The 9,932-nt window shown below is 34.8% G+C and overlaps 1 protein-coding gene across 2 annotated transcripts; it reads left to right on the forward strand.

The window, feature by feature from the left end:
* Positions 1-6,003: 6,003 nt before the first annotated feature.
* LOC137829516 (protein SLOW GREEN 1, chloroplastic-like) lies at positions 6,004-8,681 on the forward strand. 2 transcript variants are annotated; one of them, XM_068636328.1, is made up of 2 exons: positions 6,004-7,247; positions 8,263-8,681. In XM_068636328.1, exon 1 carries the CDS (start codon positions 6,136-6,138, stop codon positions 7,243-7,245), a length of 1,110 nt encoding a protein of 369 aa, XP_068492429.1. In that variant the 5' UTR covers positions 6,004-6,135; the 3' UTR covers positions 7,246-7,247; positions 8,263-8,681. The 2 variants fall into 2 exon arrangements, with proteins under 2 accessions (XP_068492429.1, XP_068492428.1); XM_068636327.1 differs by having other exon boundaries at positions 8,325-8,681.
* The last annotated feature ends 1,251 nt before the right edge of the window (positions 8,682-9,932 follow it).

Here is a 9,932-nt window from a genome sequence, read left to right on the forward strand (position 1 = left end):
ATCCTCCCCTTCACTTGGTTTATCAGAAGCAAGGTGGCCCAAGGGGGACCCTTATTAGCCCCGCCAGGAACTTCAATGTTCGTGCGGTCTACCACGAGCTTCAACTGCGGATCTTTCTTTCGATACTCTTTACGTTGTTTAGGAGTCGTGATCCTCCCCAGATTCCGTTCATCAGAAATTATCTTCTGAGAAGGTTTATGTTGAGGCCCAGGACATGACCCTGATCATGAATCACCCGACACTAAGCAAACTCATGCCCTATCATCTTACAGTTAAAGCAAAAAGGAGGGAGTCATTCATATTCCACACCAGCTACAAAAGTATAGTCTAGACGTTCAACCCTGATGTGATCGGGAAGAGGGGACAACATATCAATATCCACCATGATTCTAGCAAACATACCCCTATTCTTTCTCATGGTACTCTCATCCAAAGAAAAAGGAGTACCAAGACCTCTAATGATGAAAAAATAACCCTTAGTCTTTAATACTCCAAAGGCAATTTATGGATACAAATCCAAGCCTGAGTTTTGGTACTCTTCATAGTAGCTGGAACAGATGTCCAGGGAAACAATCTCAAGAAACCCGGAGATAACTTCAAGGAACTCATTCTGAGGGCCCATCGCATGTCTTCTAAAGAAGCGGACTCAAACTCATAAAAACCATTTCCGAGAGGGATTGCTTTCCACGGTCCAAGATCCTTTCACACTGGCTGCAACTTTTTAGTTAAATCCAAGTGTGTAAGAGGTTTATCGCCCTTAGAAAGAATAACTGACCATGTAGATGGGTGTTGTCTCCCTTAATATAAGGAGTAGGTAACTCAGACAAAGGAATGTCACATGTAGTTTCCAAAGCTTGAGCAAAAGTTTTCCTTTAGGCAGACTTAACATGCTTCTGCGATGCAACCTAGCTGCGAGCGTCGCCGCCTCAAACTACACTTGCACAGTGACTAATCACACAACAATCGTAGTTTTTTTTTATCATGATATACTACTTCTTCACTAAATCTTTTATGATCGGAAGAACTGCAACACAACTTAACTTCTTCTATTTGATTCGTGCACCCGAAGCAAGATTTACCTATTATAAAAAATGCATATCAAAATAAAAATAGTTTAAATAAACATAATGTTTAAATATTATAGTACTTTTTACTAAAGGAACTTAAGTATTAACATTAAACAAAATATTTTAATATTTATACCTATATATAAAAGGGGATTCTCAATTATAATCGTTTTTTGGTGTATTCAATTTTTTTTTCCGATTATACTCTAGTTTAATATATCTCATTTTATTAGTACAATGAAGTATTTTGTTATTTCATATGAATTACTTGTATTTTGTTATTTTGAATAAAAGAAGAAAATGCAAATACACATACTCCTCTAGTTTATTATAAAGATAATGACATATTTATCTTTCTTATACATGTTAATTTTCTTTATTTTGTCTTTATTATTATACACCTAATAATTGTAAAGTTTTCTATGTACATCACTACAAGAAAAACATGAAATGGAAACCAATTTTAGAGACAAAAAATAATTAGTTACTATAGTAACTAAATTAGAGACCATTTTAGAAACTAAAAAAAACAAATTGGTTTCTAAATTAGTTTCTATTATTGTTAAATGATTTCTAAATTTTTTAGTCTCTAAAATCGTATCTAATGTAGTCACTATAGCAACTAATAATGTTAATATATATATATATATTATTTTTAACCTTGTAGTTTTAATAGTTATATTTTATATTAACATTTTTTAATATATTACAAATAATCTTATTAGGTCTGATAACTTCGAAGAAGAGCAACTTGCATGTAAATCTACTTCTAATAAGTTTGTTTAGATATACTATTAATTTGACTATGAGAAAAAAATTCACATATAACCTATTTGATTATGAGAAAAATACATATATAAAAGAAAAAATATAAAAAATATTTTAATACAACCATTAATTTAAGAGTGATATTTATGAAATATCTGCGTTTTATTTTTTATTTTTTTAAATGTTATTAAAAAAGTTACATAAATTCTTCATAAACATTTTTACTACAGAAAAATCAGAGAACAAAGTGAAATGTTTATTTTCAAAAGTTAAATCAATTTATGAATAAGTTAATTTATTAAAACTTTGATAAAAAGATTCGTGAGAATCAAATATCAAAAAGCTTATAAAAATACAAAACATAAAAACAAAAGAAGTAACAGAAAGAAATATATATCTCTATAACGTTTTTCACAAAATTATACTAAAATGAATGCAGTGTTGAGCACACATATTAACGAATGAGAAGTTTTGTCATTTGTATTCATACATACACACATATATATATATATATATATATATATATATATATATATATAATTAGCCATAATTATAAATAAGTACATAATAAAATAAAATTATAATTAACTTATTAAACAATTATCTAACAACAATCATAAATAAACACTAATGCTAGAAAAGATAAACGATATCCATTAGATAATTCATACACATGGTACCGTCCCGTCCCCGGACATTGACCAAAGTCAACGTATGGTGGGGGCCCATGGGTAGGAGAGACCGTGGAGGGGGCGACACCGCGAGAGGCCTCAGTACCTCATAACAGTAATAAAGAGAAGAGAAAGGTGGCTTCAAGGTCATAGTTCTAGTACCAGTAGGGGGTAACCTGACTCGTGAAGTACCCACGCCACCGCTGGGAGACCCCTGGGACAGATACAACCCATGAAAGGGTCACGCCCAGGGGAGAACCACGTGCATGGTACGAGAGAAAGGTAGATACACTCCCAGGGCGAGTGACTAGAGGTTGGGGCGCATGAGTTGGCACCCAGAAAGTCACCCCTTGCGCAGATGCACTCCAAGGAGGAGGACTTACACAATGGATTATCCCTACATTGGGTTACGATGCTGTAAGGCCCTCCACGAAGAGTAGCAATCAAGTCAGAAGAACACATGGGCAGAAAGCATTGAAACATCAAGGTATATCAGTTTCGAACGCTAAGGTACGCATTAATTTAGTTTACGTTTCGAACGCTTTAAAGCACTTTAAATGCTTTAAACGTTTTAAACGCGTTGAACGTTTTTATACGTTTTAAATGCGCTTTAAGACACTTTAAATGCTGGAGGCGTTTAAAAGGGGCTTTAGACGTTTGAGACAGGGATCCGAGTTTTGACCTAATTCATATTAGTTGTCTTGCTCGCGCACCCACTGTACGCACATGCAATTAGGGCAGCATTCAGTATTTAGTTATTAGACCACCTTCAGAGCATTCATTCACGGTGCTCCGATACGGGGGTGTATCGCTTTGATGTTTCTCGCTAGTTGATTTGATCGTCGGAGTGCAAACGGTCGCGAGGGTACCCCTTTGTCCACTTGTTTTCAAGTACTCACAGACGGAGCAGAACGAAGGTGTCCTACCTCGCAAGGACAAGCCACGCACAAAGACGACCCTGGTCAACCGGCGGAAACACACACTATTAAAAATTGCACTTAGACAATACAAAATATGAAGAAGAGAGAGGGTAAAATTCAACCAAAGCCTTTCTAAGAAAACCCCATGTAAATAATGGAAATGACATTAATTTTTTATTTTTTTTAAATTTTCTGAAACATAATGAATTAATTGATTTAAGATTACAAATATTGGCTAAATCATAATTGTTCGATTTTCGAACTAATTTAATTGATTTAGGACAACATAAATTAATATAAAGATTTGTTCTAAAGACAATTTAATTATGCAAACTCAACAAAAATAAATAAAAAATGTAAATATAAGAATTATTGTAAAATAAAGTACGAAGACAAAAGTGAAATAAATAACAAGCTGATTACGTAATGAAGCATGGGTTAGTTTTGTTTTGAATAAAAAATGTGGTCCAATTGGGGACCGAACAAGAAAAATAACTCTTTCTTGGCTATTTCTTCTTTTTGGTATTTTTTTCTTCCAAAATGCTCGTTTTAATAGGATCCATCATGGAGTACATAAAAGCCAGCTAGTATAAGATTTAGCTAAAGGACCGTCCTAATAATTTTTTTTTTACAAATTATGATTTTAGATAAAAAGAAAATTGTTTACAAATATGGGTAGGCAATACATCTAGATTTTATATTGTAAGTTATATGATATGTGTACGGAGTAGGGGTCCAGACGTGTCGGTTGTTGGGTACCCAATTTGTTCGGTACCCAATTTGTTGACGTGTCGGTTGTCTTCAAGTCTTTTCAAGTTTTCTTCTTTCTTTGTAGACACTCTATCGGTCGGGGGTACTGCGATTGCACTCCGACGCTCAAGTCAGTGTTATGGTTTTGGTGAGTCCTTGTGGGATATGGAAAAAACGTACCTTATTCTTTCTACCAACGTTCTATTTATAGTGTTGACTCATAGGCACTGGTGGGCTGGATAGCCAGTTAATAAGAACATGTATAGTGGCTCCCTGATATTGTGGAGGTTTATCTTTCGGTTTGATCAGTTTCTATCTATCATTGCATTGAGATATTTTTCGCATATTTCAAAGCGTGTATTTGACTCATTCAAAGTTGTTTGTAACTGCTCCTTTATTGCGTATTTATTATGTTTATTTGACTCGATCTTCGGTCGTCCAGAGTCCGACCGATCAATAATGTTATTTGACTTAATCGTTCGAGTTCATCCAGTACAATATGAATACACAACTCAAGTAAGAGTCTCGTTTCATCACTACAATTTTATCAATTTCATTAAATAAAAATTGTATGACACCGATCACTTTTATTAAAATTAAAATTAACTTTTAAGTAAAATTATACATAAATAATAAGATTTTAGGTGTGAAATAACTTTAAATAAAATTTTACATTAAAATATACAACATTCATTTTAAAATTGTTTAAACAATTTACAACTCACCCATAAAAATACACAATATAATCTATACTACTTTCTCCAAGTAACTTCTTAGCATAAAACGTATATATATTCTCTTACTAACGTTAGCATAATTAATAAAATAAAAGGAAAATTTAACCCTATTTCAGCAGTAACTATTACATTTCAGTACTAAAATACTAAATTTGTTTATCTTGAGAGCTTGAAGAAAAACTCTCCTACAAATAGAAGGTGAACTTGATTTTGGACGAATATTTGAAGTCTCTAATAACTTAAAGTCACTTGTACATTTTAGAACAAATAAGGTTATATTATTAGTTAGAAGTTATTTGTCAAATTCTTAATTATATATCACAAATAGAATGTTTATTCATGTATGTTCTTACTACAAGAATCAAGAACACTAGAATTAGGTTGATAAGATTAATTCATACAAATCTTTCGAACTTTGGGCTGGACTCTCTGTTTCTTCTTGGGCTGAATACTCTAGGCTTCTCCTCACATTGAGTGGTCTAGGCTTATCCTCAAGGTAGATACTCTCGGCTTCTCTTTTGGCTAAGTGCTCTCGGCTTCTCCCTCAGCTAGGTACTCTCGGCTTCTCCTTCACACAGATGGGGGTGTACCTGCAAGTCGCTCTGATGCCAAAGTCAGAAATGATGTAATGTTCATCAGATAAAAATCACTCTTACTTACCTCTTATGTTGACCTCCTATTTATAGGGTTTCTTTAATGGGCTTTTCACTTTACCTTTGGACTTTCTTTCTACACCGTTTTATTATTTACGCACCCCCCTAACGCAGGTTTTTATTTAATTGGACCTTATTATAATAATATTTATATTTTATTTTATTATTTTATGTATAACCTCTCGGTTATGTCTATTATTTAGCTTTCGGCTTAACCTCTCAATTTTAGCCTTTGTTTTATTCTTTTATGTATAACCGTGGTTATGTATATTATTTAACTTTCGGCTTAACCTCTCGATTTTACTCTACCAGTAGAGTAGAATGTACATAGAAATATATGAAATATATAAAACAAATTATAACAATTACATATCTAATCATATAAAAATTTAGCATTGCATGAACCAAGTTGTGACTGTGTTTGATTAAGATCTCTCATTGAATAACTGCGAAAAACTTGTTGATATTTCTAAAAAAGAATACCATGAACAAGTGAAAAAGATGTTCGAAACTCTCTTTCACTGATCCATAACGGGGTTTAAGGTAGGTGGTGTTGGTGAAGCTTAGCCATGGACTCTCTCCCTAGAATTCACCACCATCACTTCTCACTCTCTCACTCCCTTCCACAACGGAGTCTGAAGTTCTTCCATGGTTCAACACCCTTCTCTTCCCTTCCTCCATTCTCCTCCATCAGAGCCTCATCTTCATCTTCACCCAGACAAAATGCATTTCAGAAACCCCAAACCGCCATAAACCACCTTCTCAAAACCCTAGACCCTCTTCTCTCCCCTCTCGTCAAACCCACCTGCATCGCCATAGCCACCACCGCTTTCTCCTTCATGCGCCTCCACCCTCCCCCGGTTGCATCGGCACTTCCACATGCCCCTCCGCCACCCTCCTCCGCGTCGGAAATTCTTCCCGACGACACGGCCGCGTCGGAAACTCTCTCTGACGACGCGGCCGCGTCGGAAAATATCTCCGTCGACACGGCCGCGTCGGATACTCTCTCCGAAGAGAGAGCCGCGTTGGAAACTCTCTCCGACGAGAGAACCGCCGAAGAGCAATCGAGCGACGACGTCCTAGAGCTTGAGTCCCTCCTACGGACTAAAATCAAAGCCAGCGAAATCAACGAAGCGCTCCTCGTCCTGGACCGTCTAATCGAACTCGAACCGGAGGAGCTCGAGTACCCGTTCGTGAAGGCGCACCTGCGCCTGCTCAACGGCGAGAACGAACTCGCCGCGAAGGAGTTTGAGGACTTGCTTCAGAGGGATCCGTTCCACGTGGAGACGTATCGATGCCTGTTAATGCTAATTTCGGAGACGAAGGCGCCGACCATGGAGCTTCTGAAGAAAATCGAAGAGGCCGTGAAGGTTTGCGCGGAGCAAGGGAAGGATTCCGAAGTGAGAGACTTTAAGTTGTTGATTGCGCAGATAAAGGTTATCAATGGGGATTTATCTGATGCGATGAAGGTGTATGAGGAGCTTGAGAAGGAAGAACCCCAGGATTTTAGACCTTACTTGGGTCAGGGTATTGTGTATACTATGCTGAAGAAGAATGATGAAGCTGAGAAGCAATTTGAGAAGTTTCGCACGCTTGCTCCTGATAATCATCCTTATAAACAGTATTTTGAGGACAATTCTAGCATTTTGGAGACGGGACTACTAGATGCAAAGAGCTGACGGTAATGTTCTTTCTCTAGAAAATTAAGGAATAGAAACCTTTCGATGATCCTTGCATCTAGATGAATGGTACTAGTTTTGGTGATTAGTTTGGTTTATCAAACTCTGATTTTTGGTACATATTGATAGTGTGCTTTAAGAACAGGGTTATCTATGTTGGGAAATAGAACTGGCGTGTGCCTTAGTCTATTTCCATTTTCCAGGTCATGTTTCAATCATTTGTCTTATGGTCTCAATTTTTTTTCCCTCCTTTTGATGCGCCTTTTGAGAGGTGTAGAAGCCTAGATTTCTTACATAAACCACAGCATTGATATAGGATACTCGTAATAATGTAATATTGTATGCTGAAACACTTCTGCGGTGGAGGAGGGTAGGTTTTGAAAATAGTTTTTCCATTGAAATTAAATTTGTTAATCAGTGTATATTTGTTAGTGATCTTGTGGACAATGACACATGAAAGTAAGAAACCGAAACTCCATAGGATGTGACTAGAATTTACATACACGATATTATATTTGGTGGCGTTGGTGAAATATAATCAGACTTCCATTTAGTACGGTGCTATGATGTGTTTCAATCCAATTATGCTAATTCTTGTTTTGTATTCTTATGGTGGATTATCTGTCTCAGCTTTGAATTATTGACCTGAACCTATCTATCAAGTGGATCGTTTGTATACCAGTAAATGGCCCTGAATCCGGATTGCATATAGTAGATATATTCATGTTATATAAACACATTTTAAGTGATTCCATTTGATTTTTCTCTGTTGGAATGCATGTCCGATTTAGGGCTGTATAATTATCATTGGATTAGTATTGTCTACTATTTTATTCGTTTTTAAAATCTTAATATTAGAGATTTTAAGGCTGAGGCAGCATAATATATCTAACAAGAAAGTTTTTAGGCTGAGTCTTTGGTCCGAAAGTGACAGAAGTTGTACTTTTTCAACTGCGTATCAGTTTAAGTACATGTATGTCCTGTTTTGATCTATCTTCTTCTATGTAAACTTCATAGGGTATGTCTTCAGACATTAGTTTAGGACAGTTAAAGTGCAGACTGAGTTGCCAAACATGCAGGTAACATACAAGAACAGCATCGACGTAGCATAACCTGTCTGCTCTTATTAAATGTGGCTTGAACTATGATATGCTGGTCTGATAAATCATTAGAGGCTGTCAAGCCAAGTCTTTCCCATGACAATGAGCAATTTTAGAAGGTCATGACATGAGCTGCTATGCTATGTTTCTATTTTCAAGCATTTACTCTTTGTTTTGGCTTTGTTCCTTATGTAGTATAATGTTTTATTTATGGTTCTACTTTGGACTATTGCCATTTTCAATTCTATCGAGAACCTCTTCAGATTTCAGTACGTTACTTTGTCATGGAAAATTAGCTGGTTAAATTTACAAAGCAACTTAACATTTCCAAATCAATATGACAGTGTGAATATAATTTGTAGGGCATGTTCTGCATTGTTTGGGTAATTTGGGTTGGGAATAATGAATGTAAGACTGCTAGAACAAGGACCTAAAGAAAGTCATTCGGTAGCTTGTGTTTCTTGATGTTGTATAATAGACTCGATCTGTGCCATGTTTTTATTTTAAATGTTATTACAAACAGTATGCTACTAGAAAACTATTTAGTGGTTTTGCTTGCAAAATGAATACTGGTGTGTTTAGTCTGTTTAAATCATTTATCTGCCTCCAAAAATGCCACTACTGTTTCTTGGATTCAGTAACTTGGTATTTGAGGAGATTCTTGATGATAAATGAGTGTATATGGCTTACTGCAGCTGCAGATGTTTGCATTGTAGAGTGTACTGGTAGTTGGATAACAATGGTGAACTAATAATGACAGCTAATGTTAATTGAGAGCTTGATAATTTGTAAATGAAGGAGTAGAAGAACTGAATCAACATATGACAATGAGCATGAAATCAGGGTTTTAAAATTAGTTATAATCATATGCTTGCATTGCTGATAATTTGTAGATAAGAATGTGTAACACTGGTTTGTTTTGAATGTTGTTATTTAATTTATGACAACACTGCAACCAAATAAGACATTTATAACATATATGGATAGTGGATTTTCTCACCTGCGGCCAAGAGTCATCATCCTCTTAATTATAATATTTTTGTCAAGTAGGTAGATGCTTTTGTCTGCTCTGATCATCCAAGAAAGAAAATAAATAAATAAATAAGAAAAAAAGTGGATGAAAATAGAATAGAGAAAAAATTGATGGATAAAAATAGTATATCTTTCATTAATTAAATTTTAAAATAATAATTTCCCACAATTATATTATATCTTTAATTTAGTTAGTATAGAAAGAGAGAAATTAGTTATGATAAAAGAGAGAAAATGCAATGACATAATAAATATACATCGAAATGAAAAAACTGAAAGGGGCATACTTGATAATTCACTTAAAATTACACTAAAAATATAAAAATTAAAATATTTCTTTAATTTATACGAAAAAAATCCATATACAACTATTATAAAGGTAAAAAAAAAGGAATATTATTTAGAAAATTTAAATAAAATAAAATAAATTAAACGAAATAAAATAGGAATAAAAACTTTGCGGTTACTCACCACCAACTTTCTTGATTCCTTAGAAAAATGTCTCAACTCTGTTTTTTTTTCAAACTTGATTCCTCATTTTCTTTTGATCATTAG

Source organism: Phaseolus vulgaris, chromosome 7 (assembly GCF_000499845.2).
Source record: "Phaseolus vulgaris cultivar G19833 chromosome 7, P. vulgaris v2.0, whole genome shotgun sequence".
NCBI classification, from domain to species: Eukaryota; Viridiplantae; Streptophyta; class Magnoliopsida; order Fabales; family Fabaceae; genus Phaseolus; species Phaseolus vulgaris.